The sequence below is a fragment of the Melanotaenia boesemani genome, chromosome 8, assembly GCF_017639745.1.
Source record: "Melanotaenia boesemani isolate fMelBoe1 chromosome 8, fMelBoe1.pri, whole genome shotgun sequence".
Lineage (NCBI taxonomy): Eukaryota > Metazoa > Chordata > Actinopteri > Atheriniformes > Melanotaeniidae > Melanotaenia > Melanotaenia boesemani.
In genome coordinates, this window is record NC_055689.1 from 33,699,485 (window position 1) to 33,726,953 (window position 27,469).

Below are 27,469 nucleotides of genomic sequence, written 5' to 3' on the forward strand. Positions count from 1 at the left end.
TTTAAGAAGTTCCTTACTTTTAGGAGACATGAGCTCATTGTCATTTGAGTGTTTATCAGCCAGATTATACATAAGCTGCTATTTCTAACTAATGAAATGACATTTTTAGTCTAATCTAGAACACATGTTTATAATTCTGATCCGTCCCAACTGGTTGTGGATGAAGACGTGTTTTCTGGATGTTCTTAGCTATTTGTAATCATGACAGGTGGGTATAAAATATGTCTGTTGAATTGTTTTAAACACTTGTGCTGCACATACAGGCACACACATCTACAGAAAGATGCAAAAAGCAAAGAATGAACAGTGTGATGAAGCAGCTTCAGACCTCAGTTGTGGTTTTTCACCACTTCCCCAGTTTGTTGTGACACAAACAGCCATCTCTCCAGATAACAGAACTTTAAGCTTTACAAAGACGTTTCAGCTGAGTAGAAACTCCAGGACCAGTAAAAATAAAGTAAATTTAGCTCCTTTGTCTGGTGACAACAAAGATGAAAAGATCCACAGACCCACATTGAAGAGCTGAATGAGAGTTGAGGAGCTGTGTGGGTTTGTAGTTGTGTATTTTCATCCCAGCTGCTAAACAACAGATAACAGTGTGTGGTACTAAATTCACCACCAACCTGAACGTGTTTGTGGGAACATGAATGTTTTTAGTCTTTCTGCATCATGTGAGGCAGATTTTTTTCATCTGCTGTCAGATTGAAATCAAGAGCATGAAAGCACACAGCAGCTTCAGCTGAGCTGTCAATCAGCAGCAGCAGTCTGATCTGTGGGCCGCAGGGGCTGATGGGAGCTTTGAGGACCTGTTAGAAAGCACGTGGTCCTGCTCTGATCTCACAGCTCGTCCTTGTTTGGCCTCAGCTGCATCAGAGCACCACTTCTCCCCAGGTTCACCAGAGGAAACACCACTGCACACAATGCTTTTCCTCCCAGCTGCTGCTCTGTGCTGGCTGTGTTCAGGTGAGTGTTTCCAGCCAATCAGGAGCCAACAAACTCCACCTGGAACAAACACTGTCATACTAACCTTCATCTGTCTGGCTGTGTCTCTACAGCGCTGGTTGCCATGGCAGCAGAGCTGATTCAGGATGATTTAACATTGACCAGGAGAGTTGGTCAAAGTGTCTCCTTCAGATGTGGAAATATTCACCTGTGTGATTCAAATGACTCGGTATACTGGTACCAGAAGACAGAACAATTCAGGTTGATTCTTTATATTGATAAAGTTAATGGTTATGTTGGAAAAGATTCCAATCATCCTCAGAAACATGATTTTTGGGCTGTAAATACTCAGAACGGCTGTGAGTTGCTGATAGAGAAAGTTAAACCGGATCATTCAACCACCTACTACTGTAGCTGTAGGAAAAAATCTGGTCTCCACAGTGAGAAATGATCCCTGCAGCCTGTACAAAAACCTTCAGATGAGCAGATGTCAAACAGTGTTAGTGGCAGGAAGAGAGCAGTAAAGCACAGCCCAGGTTCACATATTTCACCTCCATCTCAGACAGAGTCACAAACACACTGAGCTGAGGGAGTTTCTTCTTTACTGCTGTCTTTATGGATTTAACATTTTATTCTTCTTTTACTTATTAGCAGAATTTTCTCAAACCATCAACTCTGTGAAGATTTCAGATATCTGCAGTGTTAAATGATGAAATGAAACCTCAACACACCATCAACCAAATCAATCCATTTTCAGCATCTTTGGTTACTATCTTTATATTTTTTAACAATAGAACAGCCAACATTCCAAATAAACCACCAAAGTTTCATTCTACCACTGTGTTGCCAGAGTAAAAATGACTTTAATTCCTGTTTAGGTGTGTGAGAGGATGCACCGATATGTATGTACGTAGGGTTAAAAACAGATGACATGCATGAGTAATCAGACAAGGTGCACTAAGGAACAAAAAACAAAGAAACACAAAACTAAGCCCTGAAGATTAAAAACTCAAGAACAAAAACTAGAAACATGACCAAAACTAAACACAAAGTCAGAACCGAAACCATAAACCATGACACATTGTAATCATAAACAACCAAAATACAGGGGATCCGTGTTTTTTTTTTTTTTTTTTTTATTGTGAAAATTTCTTTGTTTACAAGTACAAAGATAGAACATATAGAACAAAACACAAAGAACATTAACAAAGACAATGCCAAGGGGTGGTACATGTATTACCAATGACAAAAAATACATTATCATAAATTAAAAACATTCAAGGACCGACAGCTTTCATATGTATTTATAGCTTTTTTGTTTAAGCTTTTAGATATAGTGCATAGATAAAGTTTGATTTCTTTAATTAATACAGGGAAAAAAGGTAGGGATGTTAAAAATTTTGATTTATGAATATGAAATTTGCTAAATGTAATAAGTAGATTAATTGCTACTCTTTTGTTTGAGTCCATGTTTTTCCCATGAAAACCAAATATGATATATTCGAATTTTAGCAGAAATTTGGTGTCAATATTACATCTAATGAAATGTGTACATTTTTTCCCAAATTTTTTTGTGATATCACAGTTCCAAAATAAGTGACTGATTGTTTCTGGGTGTTCTTTGCATAGCGTACAGTTGGGATCAATTGTTTTAATATATCTTACCATGTACTGATTAGTAGGATAAATTCTATGCAAAAGTTTAAAAGAGACATCTCTCATCTTATTGTTAACAGCTTCTGATGCAATGTCCAAACATTTTTCCATTGTGAGTCAGGAACAAAATTTTTTCAATAAAAGAGCAGAAGGTGCAGAGATTACATCTTGTTGAAACAGGGCACGTATGACTTCCGAGCAAAATTGAAACAGGTTTTCCCAACAGTGGTGTCAGTTACAGTTAACAAGGACACATCTTCATCAGTTACAGTATTCTTAAAGAGTTCACAGATTTCCTTAGTAACAGCATCAAAAACAATAGCATACTCTTTCGGAGGTACAGCCAGGTTATACTTAAGGTTGAACTCTTCATATCTAAGTAAATGTCCATTCTTGTTAAAGAGCTGTCCCACCAGTAAGATATTATTGTTGAACCAATTATGATAAAATAACGATTTGTTTTTGTAAAGTATGTATTTGTTATTCCAAATATAAAAATTATGAGGGGAGAAATTGTGTTTATAAATCAGTGCCCATGAAAGAAGCATCTGTCTGTGAAAAGCAGAGAGTTTTACTGGAATTTTCTCAACATTATAATTGCAAAGGAGAAGAAAGCTGAGCCCACCCACACTTGAAAAAATGTGAAAAGGAAAAATATTCCAAATGGACAACGGATTTTTTAAATATGATTTGATCCAATTTATTTTGAATGTATTATTTAGAGTTGTAAAATCAAGAAAATTTAAACCTCCTTTTTCATAGGAGTTCATTACCACATATTTTCTTAAATAATGAATACGGTTTTTCCAGATGAAGTTAAACAACATTTGGTCAATAGATTTAAGAGTCTGAGTGTCTAGATGCAGAGATAAAGCAGAATAAGTAAGCCGTGAAATTCCTTCCGCTTTGGAAAGTAGTACCCTACCTCTCAGACTTAAGTCTCTTTGAAGCCATTGGTTAAAGCGTTTTTTGGTTTTATCAATTAAGGGAGCAAAGTTTAACGAGCATCTTTCTAAATCATTCTTGGAAATAACAATGCCCAGGTATGTTACACTCTCTTTAACAGGAATGTCACAGACGGATCTCAAAACACAGTCTTTAACAGGGAGTAGTTCACATTTTTTAACATTAAGGTGAAGTCCCGAGACATGAGAGAAAGTCTGGATTAGGTTTAGAGCACAAGAAACTTGACTGCTGTCTCTTAAAAAAAGGGTAGTATCATCAGCTAATTGACTGATTAGAATTTCTTTACCGGAAGCTAAAATACCTTTTAATTGATTTATAGAGATATAGTCAGCAAGGGTTTGAGTGGCTAATAGGAAAAGATATTGTGAAATTGGGCACCCCTGCCTGATCCCTCTATTAAGACTGAATCTAGGGGAGGTACCATTTTTCAATTTGACTGAGCAGTTAGCATTTTTATACAATGTTTTGATGGTATTACAGAATAAAGAGCCAAAACCAAATTTATGAAGACAGCTGAAGATAAAGTTGTGATTAACAGAATCAAACGCTTTGTAAAAATCTAGAAAGAGTATAAGACTGTTATCAGCAACCAAGTGTGAGTAATCCAGTATATCAAGAACAAGACAAATATTTTTAGAGATGTGTCTATTTTGCATGAATCCTGATTGTGTTTCTCCAATAATTGAATTTAAGACTGATTTAAGCCTTTTTGCAAAAACTGATGCAAAGATCTTATAGTCATTATTTAAGAGACATATAGGGCGCCAATTGTCAATAAGAAGTATGTCTTTCTTGGGTTTAGGTATAAGGGTAATTACCCCTTGGTTTAAAGTTGAAGGAAGGAAGCCTTTTTCTATGCTCTCTAAAAATACATGAGTTAGAAAGGGAGCAATTTTGTCACTAAATTGTTTATAAAATTCCCCAGTTAACCCGTCTGACCCACAGGATTTATTGTTTTTCAAATGGTTTATAGAAGAAAGTATTTCATTAATTGAAAGGGGAGAGTCACACATTTTACGTTCAGAAGTCTGTATTTTCTGTGTTTCAAAGCTCAAAAATTGTTCAGCGCTTTCATTAGGTTCATTGAATGTATATAGTTTGCTATAAAAAGAGCTAACATAATTTGCGATAATTTGGGGGTCAGCGGTTACCTGGCCTTCTATATTTAACTGCTGCAGAGTATTTGTCTTGGCACGATGTTTTTCCAATTGAAAGAAATAGGAGGAATTACATTCACCCTCTTCCAACCATTTAAATCTTGATCGTACGAAGGCTCCTTCAGCCCTATTCTTATAAATACCATCTAATTTGTTTTGTAAAGAGGCTAAACTAATTTTGTCATCATCTGACAAGTCTGTAGTATTTTCTTTGGACATTCTCATAATGTCAGAAATTATTTTATTTTCTTCAGCTTTCTTTGCTTTATGTAAATCAGAACTGAATTTTCTGAGAAATTTGGAAATTTCAAATTTGAAAAGTTCCCAGTATTTACCATAGCAGTTTTCTTCTTTAGCAAGATTAAAAAAGTAAGAGACTGTTTCAGAAATCTTTTGTTGTACTATGTCTAGTTTAAGCAATGAATTGTTTAGAATCCAGTAGGCTTTCTTGTTTTGGGATTCGTTTTCAGATAGTTTTATAGAAATGTAGATGCTTTATGATCTGTGAGTGGGGTAGGAAGTATGTTAACTTCAATAGCATTTGCATCAAGACAATCAGACACCAACCAGTAATCAATACGAGACTGCTTGGATCCATCATTATTACTCCAAGTAAAAACTGAGTCTGAAGGGAATTTTTCTCTCCAGACATCTTTCAAGTTATATCTCTGCATAAATAAACTTAAGTGACTATTGGAAGTAAGAGCTCGTGGTGGCCATTTATCCAACTGATTGTCTAATACCATATTAAAATCTCCTCCTATTATAATAATTGCATTAGGAAATTTGTTTAGACCATCAATTATATAATTCTCAATCAGAGAAAGAAGTTGAGAGTTTTCACGTTTTGAGTTGTAACCATATAAGTTAAGGGTAATAAAGATCTTTTTATAAATGGATATTATCATAGACACAAAATGTCCCTGACTATCACAATTGTTCACGAGGATGTCACCTCCAAATTTGTTTTTAACTGTAAGAGTGCAAGCTGAATGCTGACTTCCATGTGAAGGATATATACACTGCTCACAAAAATTAAAGGAACACTTTTTTTATTGGGCCTGGCATGAAATCAGTTAAACCTGTCTGATAATTTTCTGGTTGGTTAAGCAGCTGAGGGCATCGTTAATCACTTTCAGCTGTATTGGTGTTCATGGAATTAACAACAGGTGCACCACAGTGGCAACAATCAGAAAACCCTCAAAACAGGACTGGTTTTACATGTGGAGGTCATTTCAAGTTTCTCCCTCTTGATCTTTTTTGGCTGATTTTTCACTCGTGCTGGTTTTGGCTTGAGTAATCATCTCTACTGGCAGTATGAGGTGATTCCTTAACCCTACAGAAGTTGCACAGGTTGTCCAACTTCTCCAGGATGGCACATCCACACGTGCTGCAGCAAGAAGGTTTAATGTGTCTCCCAGCACAATCTCCAGAACATGGAGGAGATTTCAGGAGACCGGTGGTTATTCTCGGAGAGCTGGACAGGGCCGTAGAAGGTCCTCAAGCCATCAGCAAGACCGATACCTGCTCCTTTGTGCAAGGCGGCACAGGCTGAGCACTGCTCGTGCCCTACAGAATAACCTCCAGAGGGCCACTGGTGTGAATGTCTCTACCCAAACAATCAGGAACAGACTTCATGAAGGTGGCCTGAGGGCCCGACGTCCTGTAGTGGGCCCTGTGCTCACTGCCCAGCACCGTGGAGCTCGACTGGCATTTGCTGAAGAACACCAGAATTGGCAAGTCCGCCACTGGCGCCCTGTACTTTTCACAGACGAGAGCAGGTTCACCCTGAGCACCTGTGATAGACGTGAAAGAGTCTGGAGAAGACAAGGAGAACGTTATGCTGCCTGCAACGTCGTTCAACATGACAGGTTTGGTGGTGGGTCAGTGATAGTCTGGGGAGGCATATCCATGGAGGGACGCACAGACCTCTACTGCCTAGGAAATGGTTCTCTGACTGCCATAAGGTATCGAGATGAAATCCTTCAACCCATTGTCAGACCCTACGCTGGTGCAGTAGGTCCTGGTTTCCTCCTAATGCACGACAATGCCCGGCCTCATGTGGCAAGAGTATGCAGGCAGTACCTGGAGGATGAAGGAATTGAAACAATTGAATGGCCTTCACGACCCCCTGACTTAAACCCAATAGAACATGTGTGGGACATTATGTTTCGATCCATTAGGCGCCGCCAAGTTGCTCCTCAGACTGTACAACAGCTCAGGGATGCCCTCACACAGATCTGGGAGGAAATGCCACAAGACACCATCCGTCGTCTCATTAGGAGCATGCCGCGACGTTGTCAAGCATGCATACAAGCTCGTGGGGGCCACACAAGATACTGAAAAGCATTTTGAGTTGCAGAAACTAAGTTTTTGAAAATATGGACTAGCCTGCCACATCTTCATTTCACTCTGATTTTAGGGTGTCTACACAATTGAGCCCTCTGTAGGCTGAAAACTTTTATTTCCATTAAAAGACTTGGCATCCTTTTGTTCCTAAGACATTGCCCTGTCGTTATTTGTATAGATATCCAACTTCATATTGAGATCTGATGTATCTAATGTGTTTCTTTAAAGTGCTCCTTTAATTTTTGTGAGCAGTGTATTATCACCCCATTGAGATCTCCCGAAGTTTGTGTCATTACTTGTAGAATGTGATTCTTGAAAGAAAAAAAAGTCTGTATTTAGCTGTTTAGAAAAAAGAAACAAGGCTTTACGTTTTGTGGCATTTTTTAACCCCCTGGCATTCAAGGAACCTAAAGATAAAGACAGGTTAGAGAAAGGAAAACCTGAGAAGATAAAGGAGTGTGCTGTGTTACTTCCAAGCCATGCGCCAGTGTTTACAAACAAAGTAGAAAAACCCCATTGTAAACCAACTTCACGCTACTTATAAAATAAAAAAAATAAAATAAAATAAAAACTGTAAGTGTAGCTTAACAACAGAAAAAAGTGCAAATATAACTCAGTCAGAACTCAATTCTTAGCTGCCAAAATAGCATTAACACATTAAGAACTCACAGTTATAACTGCAAATGCAGGTTAACGGATATTAATGGCATTAGGACAGGTGTTCTGTCTTCCTCAGGAACTCAGATGCTCCATCAGTCTAAAAAGGTTGAGCTAGTGAGTGTGGGTGTGTGGTTGGGGTGGGGTTAAGTGCGCATGTGGGGGGGGGGCTGGGCGGGCCTGGGGGTGGTGGGCCATTGGTCTGTCCCCATCCTCTCCTTCCCCGTTAGGGGTGTGGGAGGGTGGCATCCCCGGACCCCTCTCACTTCCCGCTCTCTCTGTCTCACACACACACACGTAGGGAGTTGGGAGGAGTGGAGCCATGCGGGGTGGAACGGAGGAGACCATTCAATGGTCTCCTTGGGTCCCCCCCGTGGCGACTCGCCTCTCAGTTTTAATTGCACCGAGACACCAAAACACAAGAAACACAACACACAAACAACACCTGGGGGGCATGGCATGCGGGGCATGGCGGGCGGGGCCACTTACAGTAGTAGCGGTTTAAAAGTTCCCCTGTTTCCATGATGGGTCCTTGACTGGTTCTTGACTGGTCCTTGACTGGTCCTTGACTGATCCTTGGCCGATCCTTCACAGGTCTGTGGGGGTAATGTAATCCCCCGCAATGACGTCGTCAGCGAGGCTCTGCCCCCTAAGCAGCCCAAGTAAAAAAACAGCTGCAATCCCTCTTTTGTCCACGGGGAGGAGCAGTGATTTGATCTTGCTGCTCTCTAAACAGTTTATAATGAGCTGTGTCGCTCATTTGTTGCATTTTTGCCAACATTTAAAAAATGATTTGATTTGAAAATGGCGTCAAATAAATGTATCAAAAAAGCCGACATGTGTAGCTAATGGTGTTATGAGGCAAAGCACAACCTCCTCAAGTCGGCTAAGTGGTGAATGTCACTAGCAGCGAGCTTTCTAAACATCCCGAGGAGCGCTGCCAGCGGTCATTTGACTGCAACGTAAGTTATTCACAGTGGGGGTTGATACAGCTGCTGCATAACTGAATATTGACAAAATCATAACGTAATATCGGCAGGTAAAAATAACATAATACTGATAATGTGTAAAGCAGGGATCACAAAAGTCCGGACCCAGCCCAACCTATATTCTGAATTAGGCCTCAAAGTGCTATTATCCTAAGTAGATAAGTAAATAAATGGTTTATACTGTGAAATGAAGTGTCCCTGGATTTTATTCATAGCGATCTAGTGATAAAACGTGATAAAACGTCATACAACTGTGTCTCAGCGGTGGGACAGCTGCCTGCCCGCTGTCTGAAGCAGGCACATGCGCAAAGGCTGGTAGGAATGACAGGAACCAGCAGCCTATCAGCACACAGGGTTTGTGATCTTACAGCCAATCAGAAGCAGAGTAGGGCGGCCATTTATTACAACTCCATAGCCGTGATATACGACAGTTTGGCTGAGAAAGAGTCTCCCTGAGCGGCTCTGTGGAAGTTTAGACGTGCTAAACTGCTCGTAAATATTGATGTGTTTACTTTTCCAAACAAGTAAGCAGGTAAAACTATAGACAACAACTATATAATAAAAGTCCTAAAATACCAGGTTCAGCCGTTTAGTTTTTAATACACTATAAGCATGGTAGCGTGACTGGCGGTCATCAAAAGACCGCTGGCGGCGCTTCCAGTGTTTAACACTAGAAAACCCAGAGATTTCTTACCCCTCTACCATGCCCAGAGTACAACCAAAAGGCTGCCCGGTTTGAAATTAACAATTCAATGGCCAACAATTAGCACCTTTACATTTGTAAACACAGCCATTACCTGCCGTTAGCTGTTCAAGCATACTCCTTGGGGGGAGGAGTGTGCTTGGAAAGAGCCTTGTGGACTGTGCTGTATAGTTTCACTCACCACAAACGGTATTTGTGCTTTTGACCATTTCTCACATTTTCATGTACCCTTTATTGAGCATTGGTCATGTGAGTTTTCATCGTCATCACACTATTGTACGCCCAGCTTGCTTTCAAGTGAGAGATTATCACGTTTCTGTTTCCACAAAGGCAAGAAGGAAAGCATAATCAAGTATTTCAAATGAGAGATAATTACATTCCTTTTGACCTGGGAACAGAAAAGCAAAATCAATTTAATGTTCCTCACTTCCTAATATGGTGCAACAAGATTCACAGTCCTCAATGTTTTTAGTAAAAAAAAATTAAAAAACACCTTACTAACAGGGTGGAATGGAACACAACAGAGTGGAACAGAATATAACAGGGTGGAAAATATTTGTTCCCAATTCCAAATAAAAACGCTTCAATGGCCAGATGATCAGCAATGAATAAAGATATTTCTACAGTGATCCAGATTTTTTGTTTGTTGTTTTTTTTGTTTTACATTTTAGATTTTGTAAGAGATGGGTGTGTTTTAACAACAGCAGTTTTATCCGTGACTTTAATCGATAATTATTATCATTATCCAGTGTATAAAAATGTTGGTGTAAAAACGCCAAAGATAGATAAGCATGATGCTGAACTTCGGTGGTCTTAGCTCCTGGTTTGGTGTGTCTTGTTCTGTTTATTATCATTCTGAAAGGTATACCAAGTTGTGGGCTGCATATATGCAGCCCACAACTTGAACAAAGGCTAAATTCCTCAACATTCGCACTTGCTCCATAAAATTACCATCTCCAAGGCTCCTCCACCACCACTTTGACTATGGATTGATAAGTAAATGAGCCGCAGTTTTGTAATTGTTGCATTGTCAAAACAGTTCTGTTAGTGTTGTCACACAAAATTCAGTAGACTAGTTGGTTCCTATGCAGTGAATTTACATGTTATTACAAAAATACACAATAATAAAATAGGCAAGTGGCAAGATTAGAATAATGTTATAAGTTCTGCGCAAAGACTCCTTTTTCATTTTCCAAAACAAAACTGACATAAACAATCTTGAAAAAAATGTGCACGTAGGCTATGAGGAAAGAATGAATGCAATGAAGTAGGGACTGGTTGAATAAACACGGTTTAACTGGACGCCTAAGCGAGCGCGTTGCAGGATGGCTCCAGATTTTATTGTCAAATGGTTCCAGGTCAACCAAGTCCGAACTGCTTAGAGCAGAGTCCTGCACGGTTCCGTTTTGCTATGCATACCTGCTCTAACCCGTTAGAATGACTCCCGAACCCGACTCGTCACCAATGTATTTATTCCATTTAAATCCGAACCAGACTGATGTTTAACCCGCGACCCGAGCCATTAACGCATCATTGCCATGCTGCACCGCTGCTCCTGCTTTCAAGTCTTCTTTTCCATTATAGCCTATTGTTGTTTTATCATTGTGTTAATCTAAAACACATAGATAGCCTATGAATGTTTATTTTAAGCTTGCTCAACATTTTTAAAACAGCTTTATATTCCTCTGACTGAACCATTTCAGAGTGAAGACTAAACCAGACCAGTGTGTTTTATTTTGCCACTGAGAGGTTATAATAGGCTACTCGGAGATTGCTGTGCTTTAACAAAATGTAATCCACCTTTCCTGGCAGCAGCTGTGTTCTCCGTTCCTGGACTACAAATCCGGCGGCAGAAAACTCTGCTGCGCAAATACCAGCGTAAAATAAACTTTCATATATTTTCTCTGTGTTGTTGTAGTATATTCTACGGAAGCGTCCAGCTGCCACAGCCATGAAAAAAATATCGAAGCAGTTTCTCGTTATAACGAGATAGATTCTCGTTATAACGAGATATAAATCACGTTTTAACGAGATGTATTTATCTCGTTATAACGAGAATCTTTCTCGTTATAACGAGATAAGTTAAAAATGTATTTATCTCGTTATAACGTGATAAGTTTATTATAAGAACATAGTACTGTATGCAGATGTTGTTACGACCTATATTGGAGCAAAATACATTTCATGGAAAATATATTCATCAAGCAGAAACTTTTCAGTTCTTTGTGACAATGATTAATTGTTCTACTCTGGTTTATTGTTGTACAGAAATGTGGGACAGTTATGAGAAACACGTAGGTCACCTGCCTGCGCACAGTGACACGGTGCGTGCCTGTGTGTGTCTGAATTGCCACAGAGCAGGCATCCCCAACCTGGGACCTCTTGAGCCAGTGTCCTGAAGGTTTTCAGTGTGGTTTATTATTTCCAGAGAAATTCCTAATTTACTACATGGGATTAAGTTTTACTTCATTGGAGAGATTTGATGAAGCTTGGAGGACACTTGTTGACGTTGCACTCTTTAAGTAGACAGGACCACGTCTTTATGTCGGCAACTTATTTCTCCCAGTCCCAGCGGTGCATATAGCCTTTATAATTTTCATTTTTATTGTCAGGAGACAACATATTATTAACTGAAAGCAGCGCGCACACCCTATTGTCACTCAGACACATGCACGCACCGTCGCACTGCGTGCAGGCAGGTGACGCACCGTGTTGCTTATAACGGTCTTGTGTGCAAGAATAAGGTCTGCACCAGCCTGTTAACGACCCATTATTTGAGTCAGGTATGCTGCAGTATGGACATACTGAAAACCTGCCGGACACTGGCTCAAGAGGTCCCAAGTTGGGGAAGCCTGCTCTGTGGCAATTCAGACACACAGGCACCCACCGTCTCACTGTGCGCAGGCAGGTGACCTACGTGTTTCTCATAACTGTCCCACATTTCTGTACAGCAATAAACCAGAGTAGAACAATTAATCATTGTCAAAAAGAACTGAAAAGTTTCTGCTTGATGAGTATATTTTCCATGAAATGTATTTTGCTCCAATATAGGTCGTAACAACATCTGCATACAGTACAGGCTATGTTCTTATAATAAACTTATCACGTTATAACGAGATAAATACATTTTTAACTTATCTCGTTATAACGAGAAAGATTCTCGTTATAACGAGATAAATACATCTCGTTAAAACGTGATTTATATCTCGTTATAACGAGAATCTATCTCGTTATAACGAGAAACTGCTTCGATATTTTTTTCATGGCTGTGGCAGCTGGACGCTTCCGTAATATTCAGATGATAAAACAACAATATAATAAAAAAGAAGACTTGGAAGGAGGAACAGCGGTGCAGTAGGCTATGGCACACGTTAACGTTAAAAAGCACATTGCTTGTTGTAAATACTTGGTTTATGCTTTAAGAGGTAAATATTTTGGTTAACATGTTGAAGAAATATCGTTGTTTCTTTTTTCATCTCTTGCTATGCTATTGAATTTGGCAACATTAACATGGAAATTCACTGCATTAGGACCGACTAGCCTACTGAATTTCTGGTAGCATGACAACACAAACTGGACTCGTTTGACTACCACTCTTACCCAATGTGCAACAATCACAAAACTGGGTCACTTGTTCAGCTGCCTCATTGCGGCTCATTTACGTATCAATCCACAGTCAAAGTGGTGGTGGAGGAGCCTAAGAGATGGTAATTTTCTGGAGCAAGTGCGAATGTTGAAGAAGGCGCATGTTCAAGTTGGGGGCTGCATACAGTACCTTTTGGAATGGTAATCAGAGCGTGTCGGGGAATAGCCCACCTGGAGGGGTGACGTAATCGGGATTCCCGGCGAGCAGGAAGTCGCAGCACAGCGAGTGTTGGATGTCCCCCCGCGATTAGACACATTGAAGTGGAAGAAATTATCTCCGATCCTGCGTGGGGCTTTTATCTGTCGCCCTGTCTTCTTATGGAGGTGAAATAAATAATATGAGAATAAAATAACCCTTCCTAGCTACCTCAAACAGATTCTGTGTTGCTTGATCCAAATCTGATTTGTCTATGTTAATAATGCTAATATTAAAAGATTAATCAGTATGATAAATACATCCTATTGAGAATAGAGCTAGGGGCTGTGATCCAGTATTTGAAAGGTTTTATTAACCTACTAGCATTCATTTCTGAATAAAACAATTGGCAGCGCACATGCATGTTACAATTTCACATTCCACGTCAAACGATGATTATGTATTAAGTTTTATGCATTTTTATGAATTGTGACTGGCCATCAGAGGTGCTTTGAGTGGCGCCTCTGCCGGTCAGTGTAAATTCAGATAAAATCTGACAGACTACGGGCGATGAGAAGTCTGTGAGAGAAGCGCCATCTTCTGGGTCTACCCTATATTACAAGGAATGGGTGGAGTTTGATTAAAACATCGACACTCCCAGGAGAAGGAGGGGGCCTCTCTGGCGGCTGGAAGTTGGAAGGCAGCTGGCTGGAACTGGAATGGAACTGGGCTGGAAGCCAGCAGGTATTCGGCTGGCTTTCAGCTTGGATGGGAACTTTTAAACCGCTACTACTGTAGGTGGCCCGGCTCCCAGCTCATTGCAGTCACTGCCCCTCAATTTTAATTGCACACAACACACACTACATAAACAGTCAGGAGCGGGGAGGGGGAGGGTACTGGGGACCTCTCACACCCCTGCTCCCCCTGTGTGTGGCTGGGGGGCGGGCGGTGGGGGTGGTTGCCCCGGGGCCGGGTACCGGGGTAGCTGCACTGGTGGGCTGCTGGCTCTGTGGGGGTTGGGTCAAGGGGGGGTGCTTGGGGCTCGCTGTCTGCTGGTCCGCCTGGGGTGTCCCCCATGGGGCACGGTGGGTGGGTTGTGTGTGGCGTGACTGTGTGGTGGTGAGTGATTGTGGGTGCGGCACGGGGGAGGGTGTGAGTATGGGGTTATATGGGGTACAGATTGAAGTAGGTGGGGAGTGGGGGGAGGGGGCCGATAGCACCCTGGTTCCCGGGGTGTGCGGCTGGAACATCGGGGTGTGTGCTGGCTTGCGCCGGGTGGCTGTCTGGGGGGGGCCTGGTCCTCCTGAGCATGTTGCGGGCCCTCTGCCTTTGGGGGGTGGGGCGGCCGCCTCTGGGCTCCTGGGGCCCTGGGCCCTTCGCTTGGGCTGCCCTGGGTGGCCGGTCCCCGGCGGGGCCGGTGGCTGCTGATCTTGGCCCACTGGGACCTGTGCCCCGAGACTGTGGGGGGCTCTTGCTGGGGCTCTTCTCTGTCGCCCTTCGGGTGGGGCTGGAGTCGTCTTGGTGGTGGGGTGGCTTGGATTGGTGCTCCGGGTCTACTGCTGAGGGCCTGGCCCAGGCCCTGGTCTGCCTCTGGCCTCCGTGGGGGCGTGGTCGCATTTGCATGATCTCACTCACCATTCTTCATCACTGATCACTCCATGTTTCTCATGCTCTGCATGCTGACACAGTCACTGAGTTGTCTAGTGGGTTTTAATACAAAGCGATAATTATTAAATTTTCTTCTTTTTTTTTCTGTGAGTCAGTATCTGGTCGCTGTTATGTCTTTTTGATTTGGTTATTATTTAAAAACTCTTAATGACAGGCTGCCCTGTTTTTTATTTATTTATTTTTTTTTTTCTGTGTGTGTGTTTCTGCTTTTGTAAAAGTTGTAGGAAATTTTTTTTGGTGTGTTCATGTACAGGTTTAACAGTTTGTTGTCTGGTGATGGTATGGATTGAAGGGTCGTCCTTCTGTCTGATCTCCTTTCTTCTTTCCCTTTTGCTATTTTTGCTATTTTCCATCTTTTTCTGTCCCCTCCGGTCAGGTCCAGCAAAGATTACATAGATTCCGTGATTCAAAGTAAATAAATAAATAAATGAATCAGATTATCAAGAGGAGCCTTACCCATAGGCCTCCCCTTGGCAGAGCAAATTTGTTCAGCACGATACAGCAACCAGATTATCATTTTGCTTGCTATGATGCTGGACAGGACAAGTTAAAAAAAAAAAAAATAAAAAAAAAATAAAAAGGTTGAGCTATTACCAAAGGCGGGTAGTTCTCATTCCCCAGGAAGACCAACTTCTTTACCGTCGATATAGGCACGAGCACCCACGTAGTAGGCGATCTTCCCCTCTCTTCTCGCTGCCTGGATCCGTGGCCAAAGCACTGCTCTGGTTTCCCGGTCCGCCGCACAGGTCCTCTGTGAAGCGAAGATGGCGTTCCTTCGGAAAGGCGTTATTTTTCGCGGCTTTCCACACGGAGTCTCTGTAGGTTCTGGACGAAAACTGGAGAATGATCCCTCTCGGTTTGATCTCATTGTCCTTCAGCCTTCCTAAACGGTGTACAGTATCAATCATGTCAGGCAGTTTCTGTTTTCCTTCCGGAAAAATAGTTTGGCAAATTCAGATTGTTTCTTTTTTCACATTTTCTTTGGGTACCGTCTCTGGTACACCGTACAGTTTCAAATTCCACCGTCTTGAGTAGCGTTCAGACTCAACGAGTCTTTCCTGCAGTCGGACAACGATAGCGGCATCTTTGTTTGTCTTGTTTTCAATTACATCGACCCTTTTCTTTACATCTTTAATTTCTTGAAAGGCAAAGTCGACCGATTTCTTGAGGCCCTCAATTTTTAGCGAGTTATCATTAACCAGTTTCTCCATGGCGTCAAAGCGGGTAATAATCAGATTTGATAGAACATCAATGACGTCTTTATCACGACCGTTGCCGCTTTTCCCCTCACCTTTTAGCGTTGTGAGTAGAGCTTTTTTGTGCGCTGGTTCTTTACATGGGGTCCCTTCGGGTGAAAGAGGCAGGGGTGGGAAGTCTTCTTCACCCGAGAATATTATGTCTTGTTTAGCATTAGCCATTTTGGTGTAGTCGTGTCCCGCGCCCGCATCAACAGTTCTGTTGCTAGTAGCCGGGTTTTTGCTCTCTTTAGAGACTCTTTTCCTGTCTCGAGAAAACATTGGATCGTCGAAAATGCTTCCTTTTTAGTTTATACCTGCAAAGTAGCGTCTAACTAAAACTTTTCCATACTATTTTAGAGAGTTTGGCGCGACAGGTTGAAAAAGAGCGTCCGCTCAAGCCGCCATCTTGGTCCAGCCCGGGGATCCGTGTTCACTCTGGTTGGGCTGTGAAAGCGAGTCAGAGGCGGGCGTGACACAGCGTGTCAACGCGTGAACACAAAACGCACGAGGGAGGAAATAGAAAATTTAGCATAATTCAAGGGGGTCAGTGTGTCTCAGCCAGGTGGTGGAGGCTTCGCAAAGCAGAGGAGTTTCGTGTGCAACTTCCTGTCTCCCTGGCTGACAACACTAAGCGCAGAATGTCTGCATAATCTCTGCTGCTGCGGCTCTTAGTCCATCGAACAGGCTCTCTGATGAAGATGAGCGCATCCTCTATGTGATGAGAAACTTCCCGCCATCCACAAAACTTTTGCGATTGAGACCACAACCAGTCCCATACTCCTGAAGGAGTCACTGTCTCACAGGAGAGAACAAGCAGAAAGATGTCTCCTGACTGTTGTCTCCACGCTCCCAGTGTCCACAGCCGAGTGTGAACGAGGTGTCAGTGTGATGAACCGCATTCTTACCAGTGGCAGAAACAGAATCAATGTGTCCACACTGAACAATCTGCTTTTCATTGCTGTAAATGGACCAAATGGTGCCTCCTTCCCGGCCCGCAAATTTGCGGAGGTGTGGTTGAAGCAGTGACACCACGCTGCTATTGATCCACCAACCGGAAAGCAGTAAAAAAGGCCGAGATGCTTTATCAGAGCAGACTGTTTTTGTAGCAATGTATCGGCTACCCAATTAACCACAAAAGAAAAAAAAATAACACTTTGACAGCACATTATGGTAGACATTGCCATATTTTTATTTTAAGTTTATATAAGGACTTTAAAAAATTAACTTCACTTATTTTTATTTGGCACAAATTTAAGTTCAAAATAATGAGCAAATATTTCTGCAAATGCAGGGGTTAAGTTCTAGTTTTAAAAAAAAGAGACCCTACCGCCGTAGTTATATAGCCTACAGGAGAAACAAACATTTTTATCCTGTTATACTGTTGGTCCGCTGTTGTGGTAATTTTTCTCAAAATTATCAAAATGTTGCTCAAAATGTTTAGAATTATCCCTCCTGCTGTTTTTTTTTTCACAAATCGCACCCTGCCTATAAGGAAATCTAAACTTGAACTTAACAAAATAAGAGATAAAAAAGACACAATTCTTGGTGCAAAGACTTCGCTTGGAGAACTTTGAACATTGCAAATTTAAACAAATCTGGAAGGTTGCTGGCTAATGAGTTAAAACCAAGGAGAAAACAACCATCTCCTCTGTCAAAGATCCAGAAGGAAACATCAGCCACGACCCTGACAAGATAAATAACACTTTCAAAGAATTCTATAAAACATTATATACATCACAACTAACTACAACAGATATTATATTATACTGATGATTTTTTTTAAATAACATCAATCTTCTATTATTAAAACATCAAAATTAAATAACCTTGGATTCACCTCTTTCAGTTGGCGAACTCCTTGAAGCTCTCCAGCATATGCCCAACAATAAAGCTCCAGGTCGAGATGGTTACCCAGCAGAATTCTACAAAGAATTCTGGACAATGCTGGCACCCACTTTCTACAATATGATATTAGAAATAAAGAAAAAAACAAAAAAATACCTCCAAATATGAGCCTAGCTAATATTACTCTACTATTAAAAGCAGGAAAAGACCCGACACTTCCATCCAGTTACCGTCCAATTTCATTTATAAATGTATCTTGAAAATAATCAGCAAAGCTTTGGCCAGAAGGATAGAAAAAATAACCCCTCTAATAATTCTCCTGACGAAACAAGCTTTATTAAAAGGTAGACATTCCTCTACTAACATGCACAGATTAATTAACATAACAGATTATTCTACTCTACATAATCTGGACTGGATGTAAATGTGTTCTGTTCATAGAGTTATGTATGTTTATGCATAGTCTGGGTTCAGTACAATAGTGAGAGTGTAGTGTTTAATCTGCAAACTTGCAAAGCAATTTTAACGCGTTACTGGAAGTAGCAAATGTAGACCTTCACAATAAGAGCGCTTTGCAAGTTCCGTTACTGGAAGTGCTATTGTTATTATTGATGGTGACTTGACCAGACTGTAAACTCTGTACTGAATGTGTAAAGATCATCTCAGGAAGACCCGGAAATTCAGCTCACACACGGTGATGAGTTTGAACAGTTTATTTGGCGCTGAAGAGTAGAGGCAGGAAGGGAGCAGGTTGACGGCAGGCACAGCAACCAGGTTCGGGAAGTGGGGCTAGGCAGAAAGAGGTGGTCGGTCCAGAAAGAGGTCAATTCTAGATAGGCAGAGATCAGGTAAGTCCGGCAGGGGATCAGGCAACAGGGAGTCCAGGTGCGGTGGCAAGGTCGGCAACAGAGATCTAGAACAAGACAAGGAATTACTGCAGGATATCTCACAGGGAAGGTAAATGACCATCTGGCAGGGAAACATGAACGAGAGAGGGTTTAAGTTGGGCAGAGCAAAGGTGTAGGTAATGTGGTAATCAGGGGTGCCACAGGTGGAGCAGATGAGCTTGATGAGGGACTGGAGGCCCAGCAGAGCAGCAAACATGACAGTACCCCCCCCCCCCCCCAAGGTCCAGCACCGGACGGACCACCAGGCATGGCAGGATCAGAGCGATGGAAATCCCGGACCAACGTACGATCCACAATGAAACGGGAGGGAATCCAAGAGCACTCCTCCGGCCCTTAACCTTCCCAGTCCACCAGATACTGCAACCCACGGCCATGGCGCCAGGAGAGGAGGAGGCGCCGCACAGTGTAGACCGGACCCCCATCAGCGAACCGGGCGGGAGGAGGGGGCGCAGAGGCGGGAACCAGGTGAGAAGTAGCGACAGGCTTGATCCGGGAGACATGGAAGGTGGGATGTATTCTAAGAGTCCTGGGAAGACTAAGATGAACAGCCACCAGGTTAAAATAGGGAAAGGATCAATAAAGCATGGAGCCAGCTTACGGCTTTCCACATGCAGAGGGAGATCCTTTGTGGACAGCCACACCTCCTGGCCAACCCGGTAGTCAGAAGCAGGAGTCCGTCGCCTGTTAGCGGTCCTGGAATAGACAGCAGAAGTAGTTAGAAGAGCCTGGCGGGCCCGCCTCCACACCTGCTGGCAACGGTGGGTGAAGAAGTGCTCTGGCCAGCACCCCGTGTGAACTTGGTGATCAAACCCCGAGTCAGCCCCTTCCAGCCTGTCCATTGCTTTCTCCACAACACCCATATCACTCAATAATAATAATAATAATAATAATAATAATACATTTTATTTGTGGGCGCCTTTCTTGATACTCAAGGTCACTTCACAGGATAAAACACGAGAATAAAACAAATCAATAAATACACTTATAAATTAAAGGATGCATAAAACAATAATAAAAGCAGTGTGAAATATTACAGTGAGTATGCCAGTTTAAAAAGATGTGTTTTGAGTTTGGATTTGAACAGTTGTATAGAATCAGAGTTACGGAGGTCTGGGGGGAGGGAGTTCCAGAGATGAGGAGCAGAGCAGCTGAAAGCTCTGCTCCCCATGGTAACAAGGCAGGCTGGGGGGATGGTGAGGTGGATGGAGGAGGAGGATCTGAGGGAATGGACTGGTATGGAGACATGGAGGAGATCAGAAAGGTAGGGAGGAGCGAGGTTATGGATGGCCTTGTAGGTGAACAGCAGGATTTTTTAGTGGATGCGGTAGGTGACGGGGAGCCAATGGAGCTGCTGCAGAACAGGGGTGATGTGATGGGTGGATGAGGTTCTTGTGATGACCCGGGCTGCTGCATTGTGAACCAGCTGAAATTTATGAAGTGTTTTTTGGGAAAGACCGAACAGAAGGGGGTTACAGTAGTCGAGACGGGAGGTGACAAGACTGTGAACGAGTATGGCGGCGGTGTGAGGGGTGAGGGAAAGGGGCAGAAGCGTTTGATATTGTGAAGGTGAAAATATGCTGACCTGGTTATGTTATTGGTATGTCATGTAAAAGACAGAGTGCTGTCGAGGATGACACCCAGACTCTTTACCTGAGGGGAGGGTGAAATGGAAGATTCATCAATGGAAATGGAGAAACTGTCAGATTTGGAGAGAGAGTGGATTTGGTGCCTACTAATAACATTTCTGTTTTGCTGCTGTTTAATTTAAGAACGTTTGAGGTGAACCAGGACTCAATCTCTTGAAGACAATCTGTGAGGGAGGATAGTGGGAGAGTAGAGTTAGGCTTGGTGGAGAGGTAGAGCTGGGTGTCATCCGCATAGCAATGAAAATGTATGTGGTGTTTCTAAAAAATATAACGAGGGGGAGGAGGTAGATGATAAACAGCAGGGGCCCCAGGACAGATCCCTGGTCACACCAGTGGTGACTGGGAGTGACTGGAAAGTAAATGTTTTCAACTGGATGAACTGAGTGCGGCCAGAGAGGTATGATTTGAACCAGCTGAGGGGGGTGTGGTTGATGCCGATGGAGGAGAGTCTAGCCAGGAGGATGGAGTGGGAAATGACGTCAAAGGCCGCACTCAGATCAAGGAGGATGAGAATAGATAAGAGACGGGAATCAGCTGCCAGGAGGAGGTCATTAGTGATTTTAAGTAATGGGGATTCTGTGCTGTGGAGTGGGCGGAAACCAGATTGAAAATGTTCATACAGATTTTTGTGGGATAAATGGGCTTGGAGCAGAAAGGCAACTGCTTTTTCCAGGATTTTTTAAATAAATGGGAGATTGGAAATGGGATGGAGGTTGTTGAGATTGTTTGGATCCAAACCAGGTTTCTTAAGTGTAGGGGTAATGGCAGATGTTTTTAACAGTAAAGGAACCAGTCCAGTGGTGAGGGAGGCATGAATGATGTGGGTAATTAGAGGTGCCAGTGAGGACGCGGTGTTGTAGAAGAATTACCAAGAGTCCCGAACGAGTAAGAGTATATGAAGTTTATTACAGGAGAAGTATAAGAAAAATATAGTCCATACTTGCAACTTTGCGAGAGCTGTCTTGTTAACTCCGGAGGCAAACAAGAGGACTCTGACTTGTTACATTTTAGGAATCAGTTTTATTCAACCTGATCCAAGCTGAAGGCCAGTCTCTGAACTGATAAAAGGAAGGAGAGACTGTGAGGCGCCGTTCCCTTATTGTTTCGCCCAAACAGGCTGATATTTTCTAAACAACTGTTCATGTCTAGCCACTGCCCATCAGTCTCAACCTTTCCCCATATCACGAGTCTGGAAGGAAAGTGGTCAGCCTGACCTCACACAAGAACACAACAGGAGAATAATAACTTCAATGTTCTGTATAAGGAAATACACATTATAAAATGTAATATAGGATAATAAATGAATAAATGTATCATATGAATAAAAGAATGATTCCACTTGTGATTGTTATATGAGTAAATATGATCGATTACCATATGCATTAAAATTACTTCCACAGCAGATGCTTTGACAAGGATGGTTGGGAGGGGGTCTAATCAACATGTGGATGATTTGGATTTTCCTATTAATTTGGAAATGGCAGAGACAGGGGGAAGAGTAAAAGCAGAAAGGGAGAGGGAAGGAGGCAGAGATGGAAATATTGGTGATGGATTGTAGGAGATCTTCCTGTAGGAACGAGCTGTTGATGAATATTCTGAATTTTGGAGGTGAAGAATGAAATCAAGCTGTTACAGAATGCAGAGGAGGCTATGTGTGGAGGAAGAGAGTCAGGTGGTTGGGTGATGGTTTTCAGAACAGAGAATAGGGCTTTGGTGTTACCTTCATTGGAACTGATTAAACTGGCATAGTAGGTGGATTTGGTGGGTTTGCAGCAGTCCTTGTAGTAGGTCATATGGTTTTGATACATTTGCTGATGAACAGTTAAACCAGATTTCCTGAAGAGGCGTTCCAGCTGGCGTCCTTTGGCTTCGAGTTGTGTGAGGGCTGGGGTAAACCAGGGTGAAGAGCAAATGAAAGTGACAGATCTGGTTTTCAGGGGAGCTAGGTTGTTGAGAAGATTCTGGAGATTATTGTTGTAATATGAAACAAGTTCGTCAGGGCTGAAGAGAATTTCAGGGTGGGGTAGAGAGTTAATACCGATTGAAAGAGTGTCCAGGTTAATGTCCTTAATATTGCGAAAAAATATATCACGAGAGGGCTTGTGTTTTGAGAGAACCAGATTAACATCAAAAGAAATTAACATGTGATCAGAGAAGGGAAGTACATCAACTTTGCAACCTGTGGGAATTACACCTGAACAACAAATTAAAACGAGAGTATGTCCTTTTGAATGAGTTGGAACGGTAGTAAACTGTTACAAGCCAAGACTGCTAAGACAAAGTGTAAAATCCCTGGTGAGAGTATTATTTACATTGTCCATGTGTATATTAAAATCACAGAGAATTATTATATTGGGTAAGAGTAAAGAGAGCTCAGCCAGAAACACAATAAATTCATTTATGAACTCCTTATTAGGCTGAAGTGGACGGTAAACTGCTGCCACAGTTGTGGGAACAGGGCCACTGCTGCCACAGTTGTGGGAACAGGGCCACTGAGACCACAGACTCAAAGGAGAGGGAGGCCGGGACAGAGACAGACGAGATTCTCCACTTCTCGCGGGAGAACAGTGCAAGACCTCCTCCCGGGCCAGAGTCATGTTAACCCAGGCGAGTTAGCTTCATTCAGAGAGACGTAGTTATTTGGCTGTTGCCAAGTTTCAGTCAAACACAAAAAAGGGTTGCCACCATTAAAATGATGGTTGATGGTGAAAACCTTGAGAGAAACCACGCAAACATGGGGACATGCAAACTCCACAAAGAAAGGCCTCCCCTCAGGCTGCAACCAGCATCCTCCTTGCTGTGAGGCCACCACACCACCATAGAGCCCTGGAGCAACTTCAGTGTCAGAGGGAACAGGGTCTTGTTGTACTTTGTTGTTTTCGGGTCTCTGAGTTGTCTTGTGTCTCCCGATCTTGACACCTGACAGCTTGAGCTCCTTGTAATGATTAATCTTAGGGGGTCGCAGAATAATTTTGCAAACATTTTGCTGCTTGCTCTACTGCTAGTTTTGCTGCTTTTCTATGCTACCAGTAAGTGCTTGCAGCTCAGCTTCAGCTAAAAATGTGCTTTTGGTTTGTTAAATGTTTAGTTTTGTTGTCTCTTGGGCTGCCCGTTGGGTCTGGTGACTTTTCAATGCTGTTATCACAAATTGTCCCACTGAGCTGTGGAGTAACAGGGACAGACACCAAACAAAAGTTTGTTTAACTAAGTCTTATTTTTAGATTCTTCGTTTTGTCTTTTGTCTAAGGTGGTTTAAGTTTTTCCACTTCTTTATCTCCGTCACTGTTTCAGAGACACTCTGGCCAGCCGGCTTACATGGTGGTGGTGATGGTTTACCAAGAATAGATGAAAGTAGGAAATGACTTCGCTTTTGGTCAGTACCACAAATGTCTCACATTTCTCAGCATTTCCTCAATTGTATTCTGTGCCGGTGGTGTTGCAGTTTCCAGTTTCTCTAGATTCTGTATGTATGGGAGGGCCAGAGTTGCTGTGCAGTTAGAAACATTTTCCTGCCAAGTCTCATTTTTATAAATCTCCAAAGTTGGCTATACTTGGTGTACGCCGGTTTTTGTACCTACGCCAGCTTTATAAATGAGACCTCAGATGTGTGAAGAACAGGAAGTAAAGAAAACATAGAAAGATGAACTCTACTAAATAAAACAGGAAATTAGCAGCAGCAAGGCTAATTATATAAAGGTGACACAATTAATACAAACTAGTGTAATTTTCAAAGTGTTTAGAAGCATATGTGGAGATGTTTATTCACAACATCCCACTGGTCACACCATTTATCATTAATCATTTACACACTTAAAATACTCACGAAGTGTTCTCAGAGAACAACGTCAGCAGCGTTAGCTGTTAGCTGTTAGTTGTTAGCTGATCTTTAGCTGTGATACATATTATGAAACCAGGATTTACTGGGTTGTTTCCAGGTATTGTTGCCTGGGCAACATTTGTGTGCTTATCCATTTTAAGTTGTGAACAAAGAGTTATATTCCAAGTCGGAAAAGATATTCCAGTTCATCCTGAGGGGAACATGAACGTCTGAACCAGACAATCCGTCCAATGAGATTTTTCAGTCTGAGCCACAAATGTCCACCTGATGGTGGCGCTAGATAAAAAGTCAGAACCAACAAAGTCCCTTCATGAAGTTAATCCTCTGAGGACCAAGAATGTCTGTTAGAGGTTTCATGTCAATCCATCCCTCCATCCTTTAGTCCAGATCCAGTCCACCTGGACTAAAGTAGTGGACTGACCAACAGACTGACATTAACATCAGAGCCATGCTGCTAGTGTGGCTAAAAGAGAAGAGAAGAAGAGACAGTCATGTTGATATGAACATTAGAGAAACACATCATGGAGCTGAAATATGATCCTGCTTCATCATTTGAACTCCTTCACCTCAGCTGACACGTTCACCAGCAGACAGGTTTTTGTACGAGTCTTTCTCACTGTGTGGTGGATATATATGGATACGATGTGTGGTACCTCATCTTTGGTTCTGGGACTAAACTGTATGTAACAGGTAAGAACAAACATTTCTTTTCCTTCACTTGTTTTCTTGTAGAAGTTAAAATGTGTTTAAAGTCAGTTTCTGCTGCTTCAGGCTTTACATGTTAGTTTTTTCATCATTAGTAGAGAATTCATCATGCAGCCATTGTTACAGAAGAAAAGCTCAATAATTCCTGAAAACATGTTCAAATCTCACTGAACTACTAAACTTATTCTTTATTTCTGCAAATATTAGTCATGATACAAACATTTACTTTTTCATCTTCTCAGTAATTCTCTGACATCTGCTGGTTTTTTGGGGAAAAAGAGAGTTTTGTTTATTTAAAAAAGTTTAAATTTTCTGTCGAGGACTAAACCAAATTAATTGTCACTTGAAAAATGTGTTTTAAGAAATTAAAAGGTTAAATGTTTAACGTGTGAACAAATCTGTGTTTTTAAAAAAACTAAAACAAACATGAAAGTGGAATAAAAATCTACATTTTGATAAATTTATGTGCAAAATTGTCAGCTAAATTTCTATGTACATGTGAAGTAACAGTTTAATGTTACATGAACTTTAATTCCATGTTGGACATAAGAATAAAAACACTGAAGCAGACATAAATACAGAAATAAAAAATACAGAATTATTTTTTTTTATTTTATTTAATCTATAATGATTCATATAATAGATTTATAATTTACTGTTTGTGTTTCATTAGTAAAGTTAATTAATTAAACAATTTAAATCAGATTTCTTCATTTTCTAACACATTAGACAACTTGCTGGTTAAAAAAGTTATTGAAAATTTTAAATATTAAACTATAAATAGTTTTCAATCATATTCTAACTATTTCATGTGTAGTGTCCACTACAGTGGACGTCTATTTGAAATTCATGGGTAACGACGGTATATTTGTATTTTCATACACTGTAAATTTGCTTTAGTAATAAAAAGGAAGAGAAAATGTATTATATAATAAATATTATGATCTACATATTTTAGACAACAGATAAAGTAAATAAAATAAATAAAAAGTAAAATATGATGAAGAAATAAAGTATCACTGTTTACATCTGTAAAATATTCTAACTTAAAAACATGAAGCATTTTTATTTAAAAATTCATCCATGAAAGGGTTCATTTAAATATAATCAATAAAAACATAAACATGTTATTAAATCATTTTATTGACTTTCTAAAGAAGATTTCCACGTGGTCCACCTGCTGCCATGAGGTGATGAGTGTGTGTGATATGAAACTGAATCCAGTGTATGTAGTGAACTTTGTGCTGTCAAACTTCAGAGGAGCAGATGGTGAAGCCCGTGGTGAACGTCTGCCCCATTGAATCCAACGTCCACCAGGAGGGGAAGAGCTCCCTGCTGTGTCTGGCCTCAGCCATGTTTCCTCCTCTGGTCCAGTTCTCCTGGAAAAGACAGAAGGAGGACGGCTCTCTGGAGGAGCTGCTCCCTGCTGAGGGACAGTTCAGAGGGTCCAAACAATCCGCCGTCATCAGAGTGGTTGATGGTGATGCTCTCAGCAGATATAAATACATCTGCTACGTCAAGCATGAGGGGGGAACAGTGGAGGCCCAAACACAACAAGGTAATGAAGGCTTGGAGACTGTGTTCAGCAGAGATTCAGCTTCATGTGGAGACGCTGTCAAAGAGAGCAGAGAAGCAGAGGACTGACATTTCTCACTGTAACTCCAACATTTTTCTCTTCCAGAGGTTCCTGCTTCTCCTCCACCACCGCCTCCACCTGCTTCTCCTCCACCTGCTTCTCCTCCACCAGTTCATGCAACAACTCCTCCACTCCTGCAGGAAGAAATATTTCCACCATCTGATCCAGCTGCAACCTCTGTTCCTGTTCTCCACCCTGTGAAGCTGTCGGTGTCCTTCCAGTCTGAGTTGAGGGTGAAGCTGCTCTTGCTGCTGTCCACAGTGCTGATAGTGAAGAGTCTGGTGTACTGCTGTGGACTCTCTCTGCTGATGATCCTCAGAAACAAGGGACCGTCCACCAACTGCACACATGCTGACTGACTGTTTTCTGCTGGACTTTTCTCTGCATCAAATCTCATCAATTCATCTCATTCATCACTTTGATCAGGATTCACAAATGTTAGATATGACATGTTAGAAACTAAATGAAGCTGAATTATTAGCTGCCTTGTAGATATTTCAGCATTTATCTTGTTTTTCTTTGTAATCTCCTGTATCTGCACAGTGTGGTAGGTTCTCCACATTTATTCACTCAGATAATCTCAATAAAGTGTAAAACAGGGTTGTTGGTGTTTGTTTCTCTGCTTGTTTACAGGTTCGGTATGTTGACAACCGTTAGACTGTGGTTGTAAGTTTCTTTCTCTTCCAACCTCAACGAGTTTCACATCATAAAAATATATAAACAGGAAGAAGAAGGAAGCCATTTTGATTCAGTATTAAGATGAAGTGTTTCTATGGAAACCAGCA

General features: G+C 41.7%; 1 protein-coding gene across 1 annotated transcript; it reads left to right on the forward strand.

The window, feature by feature from the left end:
- The first annotated feature begins 744 nt into the window (after positions 1–744).
- LOC121645167 (immunoglobulin lambda-1 light chain-like) lies at positions 745–27,284 on the forward strand. Its single transcript, XM_041993578.1, has 5 exons — positions 745–963; positions 1,056–1,376; positions 24,965–25,033; positions 26,307–26,606; positions 26,730–27,284. Exons 1-5 carry the CDS (start codon positions 921–923, stop codon positions 27,041–27,043), a joined length of 1,047 nt encoding a protein of 348 aa, XP_041849512.1. The 5' UTR covers positions 745–920; the 3' UTR covers positions 27,044–27,284.
- The last annotated feature ends 185 nt before the right edge of the window (positions 27,285–27,469 follow it).